This window comes from Oncorhynchus mykiss, chromosome 15, assembly GCF_057628025.1.
Source record: "Oncorhynchus mykiss isolate SJ-2025 chromosome 15, ASM5762802v1, whole genome shotgun sequence".
In the NCBI taxonomy this organism is placed as follows: Eukaryota; Metazoa; Chordata; class Actinopteri; order Salmoniformes; family Salmonidae; genus Oncorhynchus; species Oncorhynchus mykiss.
Window position 1 is genome coordinate 49,203,768 of NC_143036.1, and position 24,388 is coordinate 49,228,155.

General features: G+C 41.7%; 1 protein-coding gene across 6 annotated transcripts in view; it reads left to right on the plus strand.

Annotated features, from left to right (window-relative positions):
• Nucleotides 1-18,722, plus strand: part of usp15 (ubiquitin specific peptidase 15) — a 40,858-nt gene extending 22,136 nt beyond the window's left edge. For all 6 annotated transcript variants that reach the window (XM_021563357.3, XM_021563359.3, XM_090200225.1 and 3 more), the window contains 15 exons: nt 5,262-5,403; nt 5,901-6,074; nt 6,768-6,926; nt 7,878-8,102; nt 8,602-8,685; nt 10,432-10,526; nt 11,135-11,323; nt 12,391-12,506; nt 12,812-13,120; nt 13,333-13,403; nt 14,494-14,609; nt 14,853-15,002; nt 15,450-15,553; nt 15,779-15,867; nt 15,975-18,722. In XM_021563357.3, the coding sequence (XP_021419032.3) occupies nt 5,262-5,403; nt 5,901-6,074; nt 6,768-6,926; nt 7,878-8,102; nt 8,602-8,685; nt 10,432-10,526; nt 11,135-11,323; nt 12,391-12,506; nt 12,812-13,120; nt 13,333-13,403; nt 14,494-14,609; nt 14,853-15,002; nt 15,450-15,553; nt 15,779-15,867; nt 15,975-16,220 (2,269 nt within the window). In that variant the 3' untranslated portion in view covers nt 16,221-18,722. The remainder of the gene's footprint in view (nt 1-5,261; nt 5,404-5,900; nt 6,075-6,767; nt 6,927-7,877; nt 8,103-8,601; nt 8,686-10,431; nt 10,527-11,134; nt 11,324-12,390; nt 12,507-12,811; nt 13,121-13,332; nt 13,404-14,493; nt 14,610-14,852; nt 15,003-15,449; nt 15,554-15,778; nt 15,868-15,974) is intronic.
• The last annotated feature ends 5,666 nt before the right edge of the window (nt 18,723-24,388 follow it).

A 24,388-nucleotide genomic window follows, 5' to 3' on the forward strand; every position in this document is an offset into this window, starting at 1 on the left:
AGCATTTTATCTCTGCTGGTTTCCTATTTAAAGAAATGGTCACCATACTGGTTTTGGCCAGTCAGTTGACTGTTTGTCCCCACGTACAGCCTCCAGTTGCCTCGATGGATAATCAGTCAACCTCACGTGACTTGGGAAATGTTAGTCTCGGTTTTTCTTTTCGGTAACTCAGAGAAACAGCAATTATTGCCCATTTATTAGCTATTGACACTAAGAAGTCATTAGAGGCTGACATTTTGGACCCGTCTTTGCTTCAGCATGCAGCGCTTCTCATTGCTGGCACAGTAACACACACTTTTTTAAATATAACATTAGTATCAGGAAATATTCCAAGTGTGGAAAGCAGCTTTGGTGCTATCACTCCGTAAGGGTGGGGATAGTAGTGATCTCGATAATTATCAACCCATTTCCAGGATCCCCTGTCTTGCGAAAAAAACTAGAATCATTGGACCACAAACAGCTACATTATTTTCTATCTGTAAATGGTGTACTTAATGTTAATCAATACGGATTCAGAACTAAGCAGCACCACTACGGCTACCATGCTTATTGTAAATTATATTGCAAATGCCTTAAAGTATTGTGCTGCCTTGTCTGTTGAATAAGCTGTCCTCGATAGGGTTGGGAACTGATGCTTGCCGATGGTTTCATAATTATCACAATGACAAGGTATATGGGATCAAATCTGAGTTCCTTGACTTGCATAAATATAATTTTTTTACAGTCTACTGTATATAAATAAATACATATAAATATATTAGTAATTATGTAGATGCAGATGATAGTGTTGATCAGCTTTGATAGATGTCAGTCTGCAATATTAATGTAATTGTTTGCCTAATTCCCAATCCCCCATATTTTATTTAAATATATTTTTCTTATGGTTCACTAACCATACCACTCCTCCCCTAATTGGAGTAGACTAATGGAAAATACTTAGACTTCTACTTCCAATACATACATGCATACAGTTAATTCCGAAAGTAATTGGTGCCCTTGATTTTCACCATTTTATTGTAAAATGTATTTAAACATTTTTTAATCGCTTCAATCTTCACACAATAACCCATAATGACAAAGCGAAAACAGGTTTTTACAAATGTTGGCAAATGTATAAAAAATAAAGATACCTTATGTAAATAAGTACTCAGACTCTTTGCTAAGAGACTTAATTGAGCTCAGGTGCATCCTGTTTCCATTGATCATCTTTGAGATGTTTTTACAACTTGATTGGAGTCCAACCCTGGTAAATTCAATTGATTGGACATGATTTGGAAAGGCACACACCTGTCTATAAGGTCCCACAGTTGACTGTGCATGTCAGGGCAAAAACCAAGCCCTGAGGTCGAAGGAATTGTCCGCAGAGCTCAGGGACAGGATTGTGTCGATTTACAGATCTGGGGAAGGGTACTAAAACACACAGTGGCTTCCATCATTCTTAAATGGAAGAGGTTTGGAACCACCAGAACTCTTCCTAGAGCTGGCTGCCCGGCCAAATTGAGCAATTGGGATCGAGGGAAAGATCCAGGCTGTATCACAACCGTCTGTGATTGCCATAGGGCGGCTCACAATTGGCCCAGCGTCGTCCAGGTTTGGCCGGTGTACGCCGTAACTTACAATTACGGCCCACACCGGCCAAACCTGTAAGTAAGAATTTGTTCAGCTGACTTGTCTAATTAAATGAAGGTTACATTTATAAAAGTAACAGAGCAAAGTACAGAGATCCTGTACAGCTAAGACAACGCAGGAGTGGCTTTGGGACAAGTCTCTGAATGTCCTTGAGTGGCCCAGCCAGAACTTGGACACAAAATATTTGTGTAGCTACGCTCCCCATCCAACCTGAATGCGCTTGAGAGGATCTACAGAGAGGATCTGCAGAGAAGAATAGGAGAAATTCCCCAAAAACAGGTGTGCCAAGCTTGTAGCGTAATACCCAGGAAGACTTGAGGCTGTAATTGCTGCCAAAGGTGCTACAATAAAGTACTTAGTAAAGGGTCTGAATACTTATGTAAATGTGATATTTCAGTTTTTTCCTGTTTTGATACATTCGCAAAAATGTTTTTTTTTGGTGTGAACTTTGTCATTATGGGGTGTTGTGCTTTGATGATGATGGGGGGGAAACTATTTTAATCAATTTTAGAATAAGGCTGTAACAATGTGGATAAAATTAAGGCCTGAATACTTACCAAATGCAGTGAATAATGTTTATGTCCACTGTACATTTTACTTCAGTTATCCCTCTTTTCCTTATAGTCCCACCCTCCAGCTACCCTCGACCTTTCAATCTATCTCTTACCCATCCAGTTTTGATTTCTACCTGCCATATATTTTTCAACTGTGCTGCTACCACCTGGGTACTCTACCATGCACCTTAGAGGTTGCTGTCCTATGTGCTGTACATAGTCGTGGAACACTGGTCACTTAATAATGTTTACATACTGTTTTACCTACTTCATATGTACACTACATGACCAAAGGTTTGTGGACACCTTGTGGAACGTCTCATTGCAAAATCATGGGCATTAAAATGGGGTTGGTTCCCCCTTTGCTGCTATAACAGCCTCCACTCTTTTGGGAATGCGTTCCACTAGATGTTGGAACGTAGGGACTTGCTTCCATTCAGCCACCAGCATTACTGAGGTTGGGCACTGTTTGGTGATTATGATGAAGGTGCTACATTGAAAGTCACTGAGCTCTTCAGTAAGGCCATTCTACTGCCAATGTTTGTCTATGGAGATTGCATGGCGGTGTGCTCAATTGTATACACCTGTCAGCAACGGGTGTGGCTGAAATAGTCATTTGAAGGGTTGTCCACATACTTTTGTGTTTATAGTGTATGTACTTTATTCTAGTTGATCCCCATACTCTAACTATTGCTGTACATGTACTATTCAGATATACTACATTTTCTATCCTTAAAATGTCAAAAACATCCCATGTATGTATGACCACACAGCCATGCAATCTCCATAGAGAAACACTGGCAGTAGAATTGCCTTACTGAAGAGCTCCTTGACTTGCAATGTGGCACTGTCATGGATGTCACCTTTCCAAGAAGTCAGTTTGTCTAATGTCTACCCTGCAAGAGCTGCCCTGGTCAACTGTAAGTGCTGACATTGTGAAGTGGAAACGTCTAGGAGCAAAAGCGTCTCAGCCTCTCAGAACGGGACCGCCGAAGAACGTAACCATCGTCTGTCCTCGGCTGCAACACTCACTACTGAGTTCTAAACTGCCTCTGGAAGCAATGTCAGCACAATAACTGTTCGTCGGGAGCTTCATGAAATGGCCGAGCAGCCCCGCCCGCACACAAGCCTAAGATCACCATGCGCAATGCCAAGCGTCGGCTGGAGTGGTGTAAAGCTCTCCGCCATTGGAATCTGGAGCAGTGGAAACACGTTCTCTGGAGTGATGAATCACGGTAAACTATCTGGCAGTCCGGCGGACGAATCTGGGTTTGGCGATAGCATTGTCTTTATGCACTATACATTGGGCAGGCCTGCATAGTGCAAACTGTAAAGTTTGGTGGAGGAGGGAAAATTGTCTGGGGCTGTTTTTCATGGTTCAAGCTAGGTCCCTTAGTTCCAATTAAGGGAGATCTTATTGCTACAGCATACAATGATGTACTAGATGATGTGCTTCCAACTTTGTGGCAACAGTTTTCGGGAAGGCCCTTTTCTGTCAGCATGACAATGCCCCGTTCATAAAGCGAGGTCCATACAGAAATGGTTTGTTGAGATCGGTGTGGAAGAACTTGACTGGCCTGCACAGAGCCCTGTCCTCAATCCCACCGAACACCTTTGGGATTAATTGGAACGCCTACTTCGAGCCAGGCCTAATCGCCAGACATTACTGCCCAACCTCACTAATGCTCTGTGGGCTGAATGGAAGCAAGTCCCCGCAGCAATGTTTCAACATCTAGTGGTAAGCCTTCCCAGAAGAGTGGAGGCTGTTATAGCAGCAAAGGGGGGACCAACTCCAGATTAATGCCCAAGATTTTGTAATTAGATGTATGATGAGTAGGTGTCCCTTCACACACACCACAAGACTAACAGTATCTCACACACTGAACAAAAAATGTAAACATGTAAAGTGTTTGTCCCATGTTTTGTGAGCTGAAATAATGTCCCCGAAATCTTTCATACGTACATAAATCTTATTTTATAATTTTGTGCACAAATTGTCTACATCCCTGTTCATTGAGCATTTCTCCTTTGACAAGATAATCCATCCACCTGACAGGTGTGGCGTATCAAGAAGCTAATTAAACGGCATGATCATTACACAGGTGCACCTTGTGCTGGGGACATAAAAAGGCCACTTTAAAATATGCAGTTGTCTCAACACAATGCCACATGTCTAAAGTTTTGAAGGAGTGTGTGTTTGGCATGCTAACGGCAGGATTGTCCACCAGAACTGTTCCCAGAGAATTGTGTGTTCATTTCTATACCGTAAGCCACCTCTAACGTCGTTTTAGAGAATTTGGCATAACATCCAACTGGCCTCACAACAGCAGACCATGTGTAACGACGCCAGACCAGGACCTCCACATCCAGCTTCTTCACCTGCAGGATCGTCTGAGGAGGGGTGGGGGAGTTCTTGGGTGTATTTCTGTCTGTAATAAAGACCTTTTTGTGGGGAAGAACGTATTCTGATTGGCTGGGCTTGGCTCCCCAGTTGACAGCCCTGCCCAGTCGTGAAATCCATAGATTACGACTTAATTTATGTTGCATGTTTTATTTTTTATTTTCATCTATCACATCACAAAGTTGTCACCATCTGTTGGCTGTCAATAATTGTCGATAGACAATGCTATCATATCACCCGACCCTACTGGGAGCTGTGCTATATACTGTAGCTGTTTTCATTTTTTTTTTATGTTGGTTTCAGCTTTTTGTTTTTTATTGTACAATTGTGTTTTCTTACTTTGTACCTTTCTCCCCACACTGAATGAGAATTTAGAAAGACCTTATGGGAAGAAATTGTGTTTGGGGGGTTTGAATTGAAATGTTTAAGGTTTGTGTGTGGGCACTAGCCTTTATTTATTAACGATCCCCATTACTCTTTCTGGGGTCCAAACAAGATTAAGGCAATTACTTAACAAAAATAAATTGAACGGTACGTCATTCAAACAGCACATTATTACACCACTCCTTTATGCCTGCATTTGTTTGTTAACGTCCAGTAATTTTATCCAGCCATATGAAATAGGCTAAGTCCATGTTCTCTATATATGCCTGACTGATGTTATGTAACCTCTTTAGTGTGAAAAACTCCAGCTACAGCCTTCCGTCCTACCACCCTTATAACAGCTATGAGTGCTCCGAGGGCAGGCAGAGTGAGCGGGCTGGCCTGTGTGGTCTTTCCAACCTGGGAAACACCTGCTTCATGAACTCTGCACTGCAGGTACCATACCCTAACCCCTCAACTTGCCCAATAATGTTTGTGCCATGTGTTGTGCTGCTATCATGTTGTGTTGTCATGTGTTGCTGCCATACTATGTTGTTGTCTTATGTAGTGTTGTGGTGTCTCTCTTGTCGTGATCTGTATTTGGTCCCTTTTATCGCAGCCCCTGCCCCTGCAGGAGGTCTTTTACCTTTTGGTTGGCCAACATTGTAAATAAGAATGAGTTTTATTTTACTGACTTGACTGGTTAAATAACAGTTAAATAAAAACATACATAAAACTGTTAACTCTGAACTCTGGTGTGTATGCATTGCTTTTAATTGTATCATGGCAGGAACAGCTGCGGGTATTGATTGACCTTTGGCATTGAAATATACTGATGGTTTAGGTGATTCCTTTGACTGTTGGATTTTCTCATTATTTCCTGTCTCTTGCATATTTTACTGCTTCTTTTCCCACCTTTAATTGTTTTTTATATACTTTATATTTTTCTGCAGTGTTTAAGTAATGTACCTCCTCTCACCGAGTATTTCCTGAAAGACAAGTACAACGATGAGTTGAACGAGGACAACCCCCTGGGAATGAAAGGGGAGATCGCCAAGGCCTACGCTGAGATCACCAAGCAGTCGTGGTCTGGGAAGTACAGCTACGTCACACCACGGCCTTTCAAGGTAATTTACGGCACCAGGGTTGTTGTCGAGTCCATTTCCATTCCAGGCATTTCAGAAGGTACACTGAAATTCCAATTATCTTCAATGCTTTTTAATTGGGAAAATGTGTAATTGGAATTTGGTTTACATTCTGAATTGACTGGAATTTAAATGGAATTGACTCCAACCCTGTACTGTACCCATACCAACTTCTGAAATTCACATGGTCTGAAAGTTGTTCCCTCACTTCTGCCTTGATTCTGGATTGAAATGCAGCTATGATGTGCCCAATCCCAAATTGACCCTTAGACCCACAAGTGGTAGAAAGAATGGGTGAGTAAACACTGATTTCCGTTCGTGGTGAATAAAGTAACGCTCTCTATACTTTCAATCTGGTTTTCCGCAATGGGTGGGTAAACATTCACGCAAAATAGAAAAGGTGCGTAAGCGGTGTTTATGTGCGTTCACCATCGATTACACCACAGCTCTAGAGTAGATCAGAAAGGATCACACATATAAGAAATATGGCAATATTCCTACTTTGCTAACTGACAGGCTACAGGTTGGTGGAATCTGTGCTATTTTGGTTGCTTCCACCAATTCAATCTACACAAGATCCCTAGGGGTGAGGTGTCAATTTGGAATTTCCTATAGATCTGTTGCTGAACCTGTGTGTGTGTGTGTGTGTGTGTCTATGTTCTCCCCTCCCTCCAGACCCAGGTGGGTCGCTTCGCCCCCCAGTTCTCAGGCTACCAGCAGCAGGACTCTCATGAGCTGCTGGCCTTCCTGTTGGATGGTCTACACGAGGACCTGAACCGCATCAGGAAGAAACCCTACATCCTGCTCAAAGATGCTGAGGGCAGGCCTGACAAGGTCTGTTACTGCTAGCTTGCTGTCACTCCATATTTTATTAGTTTAGTTTAATTCGCTTTACAATTTGTCAGGGACCATGCACAACAAATACATTGCATCATAGCTACAGTACACAGCTGGGCAAATTGTTCTCTGTGGTCCCAGGTAGTCTTGCTCTCTCTGGCACTCAACACTCATTCAGTTGTTTTTGTGCGTTGATTGTTTAAATGGAAATCTTTATCTTTAAAGCCACAATCTTGAGTTTGGTGTTTCAGCCCAATGAGGCATTTATATTCAAGAATCAATGGGTATATCATTAATTTTAATGACCAATTGAATGGCAGGAAATATGCCAGATCTTGCGCCAAGTCTTATAACCTCATTATCGACTCTGTAGCCAATGTGTTTCTGAAGGAGAACCAGTCGCAGTGGGAACAAACAGTGTTCACACCTCCAGTCACTCCACTGTGTCATTTTAGTCTGTTGAAATGGTGTCTCATAGCCTTGAGACATGGCTGTAACAACCATTATTATAGTTTATAGTCTGTCTCGGCTATGTTTCTGATGGCATTGCTTTTCTTCCCTTCTGTAAGACTGTAGGCATGTATCTAGAGTAAAACAATTATTAAAAACAGTGTACCACGCCATAGTGTTCTCTTGGCTTATGTCAAAATGGTATCTCAGCCTTATCCCTCCCCTCTGTGTGACGACTGTAGGTGTTTGCCAAGGAGTTTTGGGAATAGTTGTACCACCACACACTCCATGTGACCCTTCACCGCATATCTAAATAGTTTGAGTCTTTCCCTTCCCCTCTGTGTAACGGTATGTCGTGGCTGAGGAGAAAAGCAAATCCAGTAGTGGGAATAAACGCTATCATAGTACTATACCTCCTCCAGACACTCCATTGTTGCTATTTCACCCTTTGTCAAAAATGGTTCCTCACTATCTTCCCTCCCCTCTGTGTGTCTGTAGGTGGTGGCCGAGGAGGCGTGGGAAAACCACATCAAGAGGAACGACTCCATCATCGTGGACATCTTCCACGGCCTCTTCAAGTCCACCCTGGTGTGCCCTGTCTGCGCCAAGGTCTCCGTCACCTTTGACCCCTTCTGCTACCTGACGCTGCCGCTGCCCATGAAAAAGGAGCGCACTCTGGAGGTCTACCTGGTCAGGCTGGACCCCCTGGCCAGACCCACACAGGTAACTACAGTATCTGGGTTGTATTCATTAGTGCACACTGTAGCAAAAGCTTTTACAACTGAAAACAAAAACAAATGTTTCTTATTGGATAGCACCTCCCTGTTTTGGCCTGCTTGCTTCTGTTTTGTACCATGTGAAAATGACTAATGTCAGTCTGGAACCCCTGACCAAACCCACACAGGTACAGAGCTGTTACCGCCTACCTAGAAATTAGTCATCCTTCACATATTGTGGTCACCCACAATATTCTCTGCTTTTTAATGGATATCCTCTGAAGTGGATTTGAGTATTTGTAATCAGCTTATGCTCTGAATAGGGACAGATGGAAACTGGAGGGAGGTCCTTTTTATCAATACATTTTGAAGGCTTGGTGTATATTTAATGAATCTGCAGCTATTCATTCTTCATGGGGTTTGGGAAATTCTGCTCTTGCGGATTAAGTTATGAGTTAATCTTAGGACCCCGGCTTAATGGCCATTTGTCTTTCTCTGTGTTTCAGTATAAACTGACTGTGCCCAAGGTGGGCTACATATCAGACCTCTGTACTTCGCTCTCCACTCTATCTGGTGTCCCTGCTGAGAAGGTAAGATACACACACACACACACACACACACACACACACACACACACACAAACTTCTGTCCTGCCTGCTCTTAACTAAATCAGTTCTCCCTCAAAAAATTGTTTTTTAACCTCAAGGGGTTTTATACCTGGTTAAATAGAGGCTACATTAAAATGTACGCTCTGGAATGGTGTACAGTGCATTCGGGAAGTATTCAGACCCCTTTACGTTTTCCAGATTTAATTACATTACAGCCTTTATTCTAAAATTGATCAAATTATTTTTTTCCTCATCAATCTACACACAATACCCCATAATGACAGTGAACACAGTTTTGGGGAAATTTCAGCAAATTTATTACAAATAAAAAACAGACATCTTATTTGAATAAGAATTCAGACCCTTTGCTATGAGACTCGAAATTGAACTGATTCAATTTATCAACCTTATGATGTTTCTACAACTTGATTGGAGTCCACCTGTGGTAAATGCAATTGATTGGACATGATTTGGAAAGGCCCCACAGTTGACAGTGCATGTCAGAGCCAAAACCAAGCCATGAGGTCGAAGGAATTGTCCGTACAGGATTGTGTCGGCACAGATCTGGGAGATGGTACCAAAACATTTCTGCAGCATTGAATGTCCCCAAGAACACAGTGGCCTCCATCATTCTTAAATGGAGGAAGTTTGGGACCACCAAGAGTCTTCCTAGAGCTGGCCGCCATGCCAAACTGAGCAATCGGGAGAGAAGGTCCTTGGAAGTGACCAAAAACCTGATGGTCACTCTGGCAGAGCTCCAGAGTTCCTCTGTGGAGATGGTTGTCCTTCTGGAAGGTTCTCCCATCTCTGCAGCACGCCGCCAATCAGGCCTTTATGGTAGAGTGAACAGACGGGGAGCCAATTCTCAGTAAAAGGTACATGACAGCCCGCCTGGAGTTTGCCAAAAGGCGCCTAAAGGACTTTCAGACCATGACAAACAAGATTCTCTGGTCTGATGAAACCAAGATTGAACTATTTAGCCTGTATGCCAAGCGTCACGTCTGGAGGAAACCTGGCACCATCCCTATGGTGAAGCATGGTGGTGGCAGCATCATGCTGTGGGGATGTTTTTCAGCTGCAGGGACTGGGAGACTAGTCAGGAATGAGGCTATGTACAGAGAGATCCTTGATGAAAACCTGCTCCAGAGCGCTCAGGATCTCAGGCTGGGGCAAAGATTCACCTTCCAACAGGACAACGACCTAAGCACACACCCAAGACAACACATGAGTGGCTTCGGGACAAGTCTCAATGTCCTTGAGTGGCCCAGCGAGAGCCCAGACTTGAACCCGATCAAACATCTCTGGAGAGACCTGAAAATAGCTGTGCAGCGACGCTCCCCATCCGACCTGACAGAGCTTGAGAGGATCTGCAGAGAAGAATTGGAGAAACTCCCCAAAAACAAGTGTGCCAAGCTTGTAGCATCATACCCAAGAACACTCGAGGCTGTAATCGCTGCCAAAGGTGTTTCAACAAAGTACTGAGTAAAGGGTCTGAAAACGTATGTAAATGTAATATTTAAATGGTTTATTTATACATTTGCAAAACATCTAAATCTGTTTTTGCTTTGTCATTATTGGGTATTGTGTGTAGATTGATCAGCAAAAAAAGCTATTTAATCAATTTTAGAATAAGTAACGTAACAAAATGTGGAAAAAGTCAAGGGGTCTGAATACTTTCCGAATGCACTATGTGTACTTAAGATGTTTTTATTTTCTTTCCAAATTCAGATGATTGTAACAGATATCTACAACCACCGGTTCCATCGTATCTTTGCCACCAATGAGAACCTCAGCAGCATCATGGAGAGGGACGACATCTATGTGTGAGTGTCAGATACAGACTTTTCTGATGAAGGCAGCTGGATGAAGCACTGTCTACTCTCCCTCAAGTGTTAGATCTGGGTCATATTCATTAGGCACCAAACAGAAGGGCATGGACTGAAACCAGAAGGGACTACCTGAACCTGTCCAATAGGAAACACTGTTTTCCCATGCAAAACGTTTTGCTACGGTATGCCCGAATGAATACGACCCTTAACTTACCAAAGATGCAAACATCTGCAACACATTCACCCTACCCTATAGTTCTGTAGTTTTGAGGTGGCAGTGCATTTGATCTTAGTAACTAACTTAACGTAGCATGCATCTGAGCGGGGTTTCTTTCCTTGTCCAGACGAGAAAGAAAAAAATCTGCACAGGTTCTCTTGTGCACCGTTCAACCAATCCAGTCAATATGGAGGAGGAGTTAAGATGGAGTGTCGCCTTGTTAACATTTAAAAACGGTAGTCACGTCACAGGCTCTTTCCATTTCCCCTGAAAACCGGATGCATCTGGTTATTTCCAAGCCCGCAGAGGGTGGCTCTTAACTGACTTGCCATAGTAAATAAAGATTCAATTAATGGGGGGAAAAATAACTCTCCTTGTTGTACAGCTTTGAGGTGGCAGTGAACCGGCTGGAGGACACAGACCATGTGGTGATCCCAGTCCACCTTAGAGAAAAGTACAAGCAGTCAGGGTACAACCACACCTCCACTCCTCTGTTTGGCCAGCCCTTCCTCATCACTGTCCCCAGAACACTCAGCGAGGACAAGCTCTACAACATGCTGCTGCTACACCTCTGGTGGGTCACACGCACACACACGTGTTCTACAACAGTATTCAGACCTTTACTCAGTACTTTGTTGAAACACCTTTAGCAGCGATTACAGCCTCTGGTCTTCTTGGGTATGACGGTACAAGCTTGGCACACCTGTATTTGGGGAGTTTCTCAGATTCTTCTCTACCAATCCTCTCAAACAGGGAGCGTCGCTACGCGGCTATTTTCAGGTCTCTCCAGAGATGTTCGATCAGGTTCAAGTCCGGTCTCTGGCTGGGCCACTCAAAGACATTCAGAGACTTGTCCCGAAACCACTACTGCGTTGTCTTGGCTGTGTGCTTAGTCATTGTCCTGTTGGAAGGTGATCCTTCACCCCAGTCTGAGGTACTGAGTGCTCTGGAGTAGGCTTTCATCAAGTACTTTGCTCTTTTCATCATCTTTCCCTCGATCCTGACGCTCCCCGTCCAAACTGACAGAGCTTGAGAGGATCTGCAGAGAATAATGGGAGAAACTCCCCAAATGCAGGTGCTAAAACAAAGTACTGAGTAAAGGGTCTGAATACTTATGTAAATGTGATATTTAAGTTTTTGCTTTGTCATTATGGGGTGTATTGTGTTGATTGAGGAAAAAAATACAATTTATTCCAAAAATCACATACATGCACTACAGCAAGCTTTACAACATGCTATTGCTACGCCTCTGGTGGGTAGGTAACCATCTCAGAAACTGCCATTAACTACCCTTGTGCTCTGCGCTCTTGTTAATTACTTAGCCTAATTGTGACAAGATGTTGATGTAAAAATGAATATATTAATACATGTGATTGCTCTTTTCATTGTTTCTAAGGAACCTTTTTAGTTACTAGTGTAAACAAGGCTTTGACACAATGTCCCGATTTGTATGTTTTCTCATGAAATGTTTTCTCCTCCGGGGAGCACTGATGAACTGAGTACTAACAGCACTGAGGGTGGATGTTTCTTTCTTCGGGGGGAGCATATACATGATGTTGAGCTGTTAGATGTTGTTGGACTATGTCTGTATGTTTTGAATGGGAACTGATTTATATTAGTGTTTTGTGTTGTATGGTGCAGTCGGTTTGTGCGTTCTGTCGTTGAGGAGGAGGACACTGAGGAGACAACCCCTTCTTCTAAACAACATATTGTCAATGGCAATGCTACCAATGGGGTCCTGGAGGAGGGCTCTCCCAGTACGTAATATACACACGCTCAAACAGACACACTTACACATGCACTCACCTGGGACTTTTCCTGAACAATGTGTTTGTTTCATATGATTTGTGTTCTGTCTTTCCCTTTGATGTATTTTGTAATTGATGTGTAAATAGATGTGTAAATAGAAATGTATAGTGTAATTGTTTTATTGATGTGTTCATGCAGGGCTCGCCTGCGAAAGAGACTATGGTCTCAGCATTAAATAAAGGTTAAATAAAAAATGTCACCCCTGTCGATAAAGCTATTCCAAAATCTGATCAGCTGATCCACTCCATTCCAGGCGAGATGGAGACTGATGAGCAGGATGGAGACGACGAATCCAGTCAGGACCAGGAGCTGCCCTCTGAGAATGACAACAGCCAATCAGAGGACTCTGTGGGTGGTGGGGACAACGAGCTGGAGAATGGGGTTGGTCCAGGGGGAGAGAACTCGGGGACCAAAGGTCACCAGAACCAAACGTCTATGACGATGGGGGAGAAGAAGAGATTGTTTACATTCCAGTTTAACAACATGGGGAAGACTGACTTCAGCTTAATCAAGGAGGAACCGCGGCACATCCGGTTCGACGAGGGACACCTCAGACTCAGTGGTAAGATGGGCATTTTACATATGGTACGCAGATGAAGTTGAAACCCTCCAATAAAGATAATAACATGGTAACATTCTAGTAACATTATACTTATTGTAAGCACAAAGCAGTGCCTCTACTAGTTCTTAATGCCCAATCCACCTTTCTTGTTCTGTTATATTCTCACCTTTACAATGAGTCTTTAAGGGTATATTGCTCTCTCTCTGTAACAGACCAGTCCTATCTCTCTTTGGACTGGGAACCAGAGGTCAAGAAAAAACACTTTGATGAGGGTATCACGGAGGTAAGGCTTTCTACTCTCCTCTAACACTAGAAACCATTTTACTTACACTACCCTCTGTATTTATTTGGACAGTGAAGATAAAATGTGAAAATATGGCCCTATACTCCAGCATTTTCTTATTTGAGATAAAATGTTTCATACAAGGGGTGACAGTACAGAATGTCACCTTTTTTTATTTGAGTGTATATTCATACATATGTTTTACCATTTAGAAATGAAGTCACTGTGTATCTAGTCCCCCCATTGGAATACTTTTTTTTCCCGTAAGTATTTGGACAAATTAACTTATAGTGGATTAAAGTGGTCAGAAGTTTAATATTTGGTCCCATATTCCTAGACTACATCAAGCTTGTGACTCTTCAAACTTGTTGGATGCATTTGCAGTTTGTTTTGGTTGTGTTTTGCCCAGTAGGAGCTGAATGGTGAATAATGTATTATCATTTTGGAGTCACTTTTATTGTAAATAAGAATAAATGTTTCTGAACACTTCTACATTTACATTTTTATTTTATTTTAATTTAACCTTGATTTAACTAGGCAAGTCAGTTAAGAGCAAATTCTTATTTACAATGACGGCCTGCGGGGATGGGGGCTGTATTTTTATTTTTTAAAAGACATGAATGTGAATGGTACCATGATTATGGATAATCATGAATATTGATACATAAGAAAGTTACAGAGCCACAAAGATCATTATCCCCCCAAAATATTAACCACCCCTGTTATTGGTAATGGTGAGAGGTTAGCGGGGGGGGGGGGGGTCGCCTGATATGAAACATTTGATCTAAAATCAAAAATGCTGGAGTATAGAGCCAAATTTACAAATGTTTGCGTCTCTGTCTAAATAAATACAGAGGGGTGTACAGTATATCAATTCACGCCAGACTGTGTCTGTCCTTATGCATTCAAACTGAAACAGTGTTTCCCAAACCTTGTGTGCTAGTTTGTAGATCAAATAGTTAGAATGGCTGGAGGTATTTGAGGAGAGGCTTGGAAAACACTGTTGTAGAATGAATGTCTCTCTTTAAGCCTTGGATGGTAATAATACTGTAGTAAATAAGTAATAACAAATCTCACTGTCTGTGAACAGGACTTTGAGAAGCATGAGAGCATGGAGTATAAGCCTCAGAAGAAAGCCTTCTTCAAACTGAAAGACTGCATCGAGCTGTTCACCACCAAAGAGAAGCTCGGAGCCGAGGACCCATGGTGAGACTTAACTTCATATTGTCAAGGCTAATAAAGAAAATAATGAACTTTTAAAAGAATAGTTCTCTCAAAATAAATATTAACATGTTTTAACATGATATTAATCTCCATTAACCCAGAACTAAAATCTTCTGTAATTTGGGCTGATGCGTAATTTATCCTGGCTGTCTCAGGTACTAAGAAAGTATATGCTTTTAAAAAAAATTGTCACATAAAATATAATAATTAATTAATCTATCCCAGGTACTGTCCAAACTGCAAGGAGCACCAGCAGGCCACTAAGAAGCTAGACCTGTGGTCTCTGCCTCCAGTCCTGGTGGTCCATCTGAAACGCTTCTCCTACAGCAGATATATGAGGGACAAGCTGGATTCACTAGTCGACTTCCCACTCAGGTACGGTTTTGACCAGACGGACATACTTTTCTGTCAAAGTTTATGAACAAGTATAATTGTGTAAATTAAAAACATTCAGCTGTTTCCCTGTGGCTTATAGGGATGCTTCTGGATTTTGATCTACTTCCCCAGTGTCCGATGAACTTGTGGATACAATTTTTATGTCTCTGCGAGCAGTTTGAAGGAAGTTGCTGACCTGCATGCCCATACACTTCGTCATTGTGCTGACCCTAGTTAGCATTGGCTCACAAAATGACCTCTAACTTCCTTCATACAGGACACAGACATAAAAAATGCTATCCACAAGTTCATCTGACTCTGGGGAACTAGTTAAAGGTTAAAGGGCCTCATTGCCTAAATCACTTATACAAATGTTAAATATCTCTTGAAGAGAAAACAAGGAATTCTCCCCCTCATGAATGGTTCTTTGTGTGATTCTTTCTCCAGTGACATGGAAATGTCAGAGTTCCTGATCGACCCTAATGCTGGTCCCTGTCGCTACGATCTCATTGCGGTCTCCAATCACTATGGAGGCATGGGAGGAGGACACTGTAAGTCTGAATTTAAGTATTTTTATTTGACAATTTAGTCATAAACACTAGAAGCGTAATGTGAATTTGAACGTAACGTGTATTCAAAATGGTAAATTCAGACATTGCTAGCCATGGTCTTATCCGAGTTGATTCAAACAAGGAAGTTGAATCAACAGTCTTAATTCCATGCTTGCTTTTAGCAGACAAATGCTCATCTTCTCATCTTATCTTTGGGACACTTAGATACTGCTTATGCGAAGAACAAGGATGATGACAAGTGGTACAACTTTGACGACAGCAGTGTCTCTCCAGCCAACGAAGATCAGATAGTGGTGAGTTCCATAGTCTTCTAACATCTTGTCAGATACACAGCACTGCCCAGTGTGAATTGAATGTGCACTTCATATATATATATATATATATGTGTGTGTGTGTTCAGTCCAAAGCAGCGTACGTGCTGTTCTACCAGCGCCAGGACACAGTGAAGGGAACAGGCTACTTTAATCTGGACCGAGAGGAGGAGGAGGAGGAGGAGGAGGAGAGAGAGGAGGATGGAGAGGAGGTGGAGGAGAACAGAGAAGGGAAGGAGGAGAGGAAGAGCGTCGCCTCATCCCAGGGAGCCTCTGCTTCAGTTCAGAGCGACGAAGAGGATGTCAACGACAATGTCACCATGAAAACCAAATGAGCTGGAGAAACGGAGACAGAGCGAGAGACAATAATATCCATCCTAAGCCATATCGACAGACACAGAGCAGTGTGCCAGGCCTGAGGCTGATCTCTGACACCATCCAGGCCTACAATGAGTGGGCTACCAGGGGAAACTAACCACTGAGAAGTTTGTTAGTGCTGGAACACCGAAGCAACATTACTAAAGAAATCAGGGCCTATAGTTGTCTGTGGTCCGTCCGACCGGTCTTATTCGGGTCGCAGTGATTCTCCTCCATGTCCATTCTACATGAATCATTCACTCTGGAGGAAAAAGATGTCAAGCTCTGTTCTGATTCTGAACAAGGACATCATACTGAAATCGAATGGATCCATTAGAAGTGTTAGGAAGGCCAGAGTTCAGTTCATCATAGTATCAAACACAGAATGTCACAGTGCAGTGGTGTCACTGCTTTGGCGCTTCGAACCGATACTCCCTCTCTCCCACCCACCTGCTTTAATTTTGTTATGTTTTTATATTTCTGAGAGAGCAATGCATTGGCATACCATTATTTTTAAGCTAGGCCTTGTAAATATTTTTTTTGAATGAACACTGAATTATTATTATTATTAAGTTTTCATGATGCGCTGAAGCCTTTTTGGGGATTCGTCCTTACACTTTTATTTTGTTGCACAGTCACCTGCACTCCCTTTTTTTTATAATGAATTGAATATTAGTGCCACATACTGCAATTGTTTTACAAATTACTCTGAGCCAAGGTCTTCTCAGTTAAAACGCTTTGAACGCTGCCTTTAAACACTGTGGTCAACAGAACACGCATCCACACATAGTGACTGCTCTGTGTAGATTAAGAGTGCTGATCTAGGATCATTTTCAACCTTTATGATCATAATGAATAAGGTTATATGGACAGGGGGGACCTGATCCTAGATCAGCCCTCCTACTCTGCTTTGTGTATGTGAGGAGGAAGAAGAAGAGCAAAATACATTTCATAATGTAAAACAGCCAAACTAGTCATGTGGTGAACTTCCATTTTAGACACACAACTAATGTACACAATATGAGCCTTGTGATTAAGTTCTGTTATTTTTTTTTCTTCTGCTGGTCACTACAGTAAGTATCCTCCAAGCCGCATGAAGCCAAGGTCAAGGTCCAGAAACAACCCTTAAACCCCTAGACACTTTTGTAGATCTGAAATCATCAGATAGGGGTGAGAAATGGGGCGAAAAATTCACCTTACCTGTCACATGACAAGTTGGCTACCATATTGCTTACATCCAATTCTTTCAGATCTTCGTAAGTGATTAGGAGACGTGTTTGCTTAGGAGGTAAGGGCTTTTCTGGGACGGACCCACCTCTTAGGCTTTATGTTGCGTTACTAGCTTTACACGGCTTATTGAGCCTCTCCTCCACTACCTGCTCCTTCTAGAGGCTTTTTGAGATGATGAATATTGGTGATACATTAGATTTCTGTCTCTTGGTTGGATCACCTCAGCCTTAACTCTTAATCTCAGATTGTAGCCTTTAGCACATTATTACGTCACGTTGTCTGTGCATGGCCCCGAAACACAAACGCACGCGCACCTACACTTAAACAGGACACCGATACGAGCTGAAACTCATTCCTACACTCACAGGAACACTTATGTACACACCCTCACACCCTGTCTTTGCTGTCCCCAATAGAAACATCCATGAATAGCGACCGCTGCTACCGGAAATCAACCAATTAAAAATATTTTTAAAAATCAAACACGAGAGCCGGAATGTATGCTGAATGACTGACTTGAACTGATCCACTTGTAATGCCAGTTTTTTTTTTTTTTGTGCCTCTTCTTGTCTTGCTTTGGTTAAATGTGAGGGGGGAACTAGTAGGGGGTTCATTACCTTTGATAGAAATACCTGGGTACTGCTGTATGTGTCCTCTCTTCCAAGGGAAAATAATGCTTCATTGTGGTTGGTGTGTGGAGTAGGGTCTTTCTCTCTAGAGAGTGGGAGGGATGGGTGAATTACTGATCAGCATGAGTGGGTGAGATGTGGTGATTGCATATAGCATATATAGTACTGTACATAAGAGTTCACTCTGTGAGTGCACATTTGATAACATTTATTTATTTATATGGAAGCATTTAAAAAATAATAAAAAATATATTTAAAGACCTTGGCAAGATCGAAGATGTAATGGGGATTTGGGTTCATAGACCACAAATTCAGGGTTTTGTCTGAAATGGCGCCGTATACTGCATAGAGCTCTCGTCAAAAGTAGTGCCCTATATAGGGAATAGGGTGCCATTTGGGAGAGACAGAATTCTTACCTGTGCTTTTCTCTTCTGGGGGATTGGATCTTTTTGACAGGATGTGCTATTGTTCAGATTTTTTTTGTAAAGGTGAATATATTCAGGCATCCTTTGCATGACATGGGGGTTTCCAGGTTTGGCTGCGCTTGAGTTCACTTGGGTTTACATTTGAAATGTGCATGTATATTTACACACAAACCTCAATAAAGTTGTGTAAAGCCTAGAACTCTTTTTTTCTCTGTAAACTATTCAGAATTTCCAACCTTAAGGTTGTGTAGGCTATATATTTAACTTGATTGATAATGACTCGGATTGGGTGTTCGTGCCCTCGGGAGGTAAATGTATAACACAGGAGCATTCCTGGCTCAACCAAGAAATTGGAAATAGAGGCCCTCTTGTGGTTGAAGCTGGACCATGACTGGCTATTATGGCCTATTCATACTATACTAAAACATATTTTGTCCGAGGTTCTGAGGTGTTGAAGCTCAGCACAAACATAGATGACCATTTTGTCTGACTGACTTGCTTATCCATTAGAGACTTCTTCAGAATTGGTCTGGTGCATTTTAGAATTTCACCCAAAATCGCAATGGCCAACATTTTGCGCATGAATTGAAATACTACCTTTCCTATTACCCAATACGAATGGTGCTGTTCTTTACGCCCAGTCTGAAGTTTCCCGCGAATTGTATCCACAGTTGATCGCATACTACTCATTCCCTTTCCACACGGATCGCGGAAAGGAGCTGGAGAACACTGACAGAGTATGCGGCAACTTGCGCAAGACCGAGCTGCAACTTGCGCAAGACCGAGCTGCGCGCGCGTGTTCATTTTTCTTTAAAGCTCGACTGCACAGATAATTGTTCTGCCTTTATTTTTTTTCTTGACAAAGGACATGGGGAAATGGCTGTCTGCTACTATACGGTGTGCGCACAACACAATATTGCGTTGCTGGGCTGGATCAACCAATCACAATTATAAGGTTGTGTGTATGCCATTTAACTGTTCGTAATTATTGGATTGTGATAAAGCTTTGTCGTAAAGTATTAGGCTATAGTGGTATTCAATATTCTCCCTGTATTAATTCCTACGGTCTGTAAAATGTCACAGCTTTCATTCGAGACCACTGTGTAGCCTAGGTCTAAAACGAGAACTTGGCCGAGACATGATGCAATGTCCAGCCAAATCATTTTAGGGGAAGGGCAGTGAAATCAGGAGACGGGGACTTGGGTGGGGTTTCAATTGCGTTTTATGCATGGGAAGTGTTTAACGATACAGATACTGTATATGACCGCGCCATCATGGAACAGTTCATTAATATGGTCATTCTGAACCGTTTGGACAGGAGGCAGACACACGGATGACACCGCTGGTTCGTTCCTTTCCGCTGTGCTCCGGCTGAGGTAGTAGTTTGTGTCGTTGGTCGGGTTGTGACATGGCCTGCTGTGGAGATAACTGCGCAAACTACTGCCTTGCCGGCGCTGGTGATATGCACATCAAGAAACCTGGATTATTATTTTTCTAGAGCAAAAACATGTTTGGATAGACCGATCCAAACTACTTTTTTGGCATTCTGAGTAACTGGATTTGTGCTGTTGTAATTTAATTACCATTCAATTAGGCCTATGTGTGTCATTTTTTGGGCATATTAATGACAGAAGTGTTAGCCTATAGATAGTTACTTTTGTATATATAGTGTATGTGGACACCCCTTCAAATTGTCTGTCCTCGGTTGCAACACTCATTACCGAGTTCCAAACTGCCTCTGGAAGCAATGTCAGCATAAGAACTGCTCATCGGGAGCTTCGTGAAATGGGTTTCCATGGCCGAGCAGCCACACACAAACCTAAGATCACCATGCGCAATGCCAAGTGTTGGCTGGAGTAGTGTAAAGCGCTCCGCCTTTGGACTATGGACCATCTGGCAGTCCGACAGACAAATCTGGCTATGGGGGATGCCAGGAGAATGCTACCTGCCCCAAATGCAAAGTGCCAATTGTAAAGTTTGGTTGGGGCTGTTTTTCATGGTTCGGGCCAGGCCTCTTAGTTCCAGTGAAGGGAAATCTTAACGCTACAGCAACAATGACATTATAGACAATTCTGTGCTTCCAATTTTGTGGTAACAGTTTGGTGAAGGCTCTTTCCTGTTTCAGCATGACAATGCCCTTCCCAGAAGAGTGGAGTCTGTTATAGCAGCAGAGGGGAGACCAACTCCATATTAATGGCCATGATTTTGGAATGAGATGTTTGACGAGCAGGAGTCCACATACCTCTGGTCATGTAGTTGTCATCATCACCACCAGCTTGAGCACTTGTTTTTTTTGTTCCATTCTATATAAAGTAAAAATATGAACTTGCAGTTTCTCATTCACCCAGGGGCTCTTAGTTAATGAAATAGCAATAATACTACTACTAGCCCTACTACATATCAAATAACTTTTTTTTAAAACAGATTACAGAGTCAATCCTGCCAGTGCATAGCATGGTCTCCGAGTAGGCATAACATAGCAAATGTAAATCTGGGACACTCAAAATAGTATGATATGTAACCATGCCAAATGACTGATGCTTATAAGGCAAAAATGGGGGGGGGACAGGTAAGACACACACACACTTCAAGGTGCACAGTGTTTTCATATTCCAATTAGAGTAAGTAGGGGTCTCCAGTCTGTCTTGAAAAAAACACATTGGATGCATCTAAATGCATTTAAAGTAATACATATAACGAAGAAAACAAACTTTCTGTTTTAGGTGATATACCCGACATAAAATAATTTTCACCGTTTTGCTGCAGCAATCACTTGCAAAATGATTCATCCTCCTTGGTGTTTTTCTTATTTTGTTGTATTTCAACCTGTAATTTAAATTGATTTTTATTTGATTTCATGTAATGGGCATACACAAAATAGACAAAACATTTTCAAAAAATTCTTTAAAAATAATGTGGTGAAAAGTGGTGTGTTGTATATGTATTCACCCCCTTAAATAAAGTCCACCTGTCTGAAATCTAACTAATTATGTGACTTCTGAATGTAATTGCTTGCACCAGATCCTATTTAGGGGATTCAAAGTGTCACATGATCTCAGTATATATACACCTGTTCTGAAAGGCCCCAGAGTCTGCATCACCACTAAGCAAGCAGCACCATGAAGACCAAGGAGCTCTCCAAACAGGTAAGGACAAAGTTGTGGAGAAGTACAGATCAGGGTTGGGTTATAAAAGAAGTATCCAAAACTTTGAACATTCCACGGAGCACCATTAAATCCATTCTTAAAAAATGCAAAGATTATGGCACCACAACAAACCTGCCAAGAGAGGGCTGCCCAACAAAACTCACAGGAGCTGGAGCAGTTTTGCCTTGTAGAATGGGCAAAAATCCCAGTGGCTAGATGTGCCAAGCTTTTAGAGACATACCCCAAGAGACTTGCAGCTGTAATTGCTGTAAAAGGTGGCTCTACAAAGTATTGACTTTGGGGGGGTGAATAGTTTATTTTTTTTGTCTTGTTTGTTTCACAAGAGAAAATTATTTTGCAGCTTCAAAGCTTCATGTTGTGTAAATCAAATGATACAAACCCCCTAAAAATCTATTTTAATTCCAGGTTGTAAGGCAACGAAATAGGGAAAATGTGAAGGGGAGTGAATACTTTCACAAGCCACACAACATTCAATCATCATCAGGACTGAACCCCCTCCATGTCCAAACCCCTCTGACAATTACCTGTTAGAGCAATATTGACTTGGTATGTTGATTTTACTCTCCTCAAGAAGAAGTGGGAATACAAAGAGCAATGGCATTGATTTGTTTTTGTGCCTCAGTGCCATTTTAATGCCACTTCAGATTGATTTGTTTTTGTGCCTCAGTGCCATTTTAATGCCACTTGATTGATTTGGACTGAAACTTAATGCTTTCTGGAACTATTGATTTCTGGCCAGGGCTGTTAACAGTCTCAGGTCCCAATAGAAGTCCTCTAATAATGCAAGATACAAGACACATATTTTGGGTTCAAGTGTTCACATACATTTAATTCATTGTTTTTATTCTCTGAAAAAAAAAAACACAAGGTAAAACATTTCCCCAAAGTCGTCATTGCACATAAATACATACCATAAACATTTACAAATATTATTTGACTGAAATGACCTCTAGTTTACAAGATAAAGTTGTAGGAGGTTAAAATAAATGAGATTAGTCAAATTGTCATCAAAATGTGTAGCGTTTCACCACTCTCCTTAATTTGTTCCGAGAAATACACAAAGACATTCTTCAATCTTCTCATCACCAGGGAAATGGCCTCAATTCTAGTCCCTTTCATTGTCAGTCACATGGATGAGTGTGGGTTTGAGAGATGATTTGGAACAAAACAACAGCAACTGGTAGGCTACTAAAATATACAGCAAGAGGAGAGGCAAATATGGCCTGGTACCAGCCCAGTTTGTGCTTTATAACCAACTCCACTACCGTGTAAGCAACAGTTTATGGCATACAAAGACTGACAGAGGAGTTGGATAAAAAAACATATTTAACTTAGCCTGGTAGCAGATTCATATATCTGATACAAAGTAATAATGTCAAAATGCACTTTTCGTTTCATACCCTCTGTTTGACTCTATTGTTCTACTCTAGAAATTGTACAAATTCATAACAAACAAATGCTTCATATCAAATAGTCCAAATAGCCTTCAGCAATGTATTAATTCCAGTACAGCTATTATATTTTTTACTTACAAACTACCAAAAACTTGAGTTGGCCTCCATGCACAGGTGTGGGTGGCACAGTCTTCATTCTTTCTTCCCATTCATCTAGTAGTTAAGCACATTAACTATAAATTCATACCACATAGTTAAGTATGAACAATCCATAAATAGGTTACAACTTAAGTAATATTACAGTACGTTAGTCAGTCTTTCTGGACACTTTGGGATAATAAATACAATACTGCATATCCAATTTCCACACTTTCCAAGTGTGATCACTTTCTTTGAAACCCCCATTCCTAGAAATACCCCCCAAAAACATACAAAAAGAAAAATATATTGTGGATCATGTTTTAGTCACTCAAAAGGATATTTTACATGGGAATCAGAATGATTGTTCAGGATTTTAAATCATGTTTTTTTTTATTGTAATTGTTTATATACAGTGGGGCAAAAAAAGTATTTAGTCAGCCACCAATTGTGCAAGTTCTCCCACTTAAAAAGTTGAGAGATGCCTGTAATTTTCATCATAGGGACACTTCAACTATGACAGACAAAATTAGAAAAAAAATCCAGAAAATCACATTGTATAATTTTTTTATTAATTCATTTGCAAATTATGGTGGAAAATAAGTATTTGGTCACCTACAAACAAGCAAGATTTCTGGCTCTCACAGACCTGTAACTTCTTCTTTAAGAGGCTCCTCTGTCCTCCACTCGTTACCTGTATTAATGGCACCTGTTTGAACTTGTTATCAGTATAAAAGACACCTGTCCACAACCTCAAACAGTCACACTCCAAACTCCACTATGGCCAAGACCAAAGAGCTGTCAAAGGACACCAGAAACACAATTGTAGACCTGCACCAGGCTGGGAAGACTGAATCTGCAATAGGTAAGCAGCTTGGTTTGAAGAAATCAACTGTGGGAGCAATTATTAGGAAATGGAAGACATACAAGAACACTGATAATCTCCCTCGATCTGGGGCTCCACGCAAGATCTCACCCCATGGGGTCAAAATGATCGCAAAAATCCCAGAACCACACTGGGGGACCTAGTGAATGACCTGCAGAGAGCTGGGACCAAAGTAACAAAGCCTACCATCAGTAACACACTACGCCGTCAGGGACTCAAAGCCTGTAGTGCCAGACGTTACCCCCTGCTTAAGCCAGTACATGTCCAGGCCCGTCTG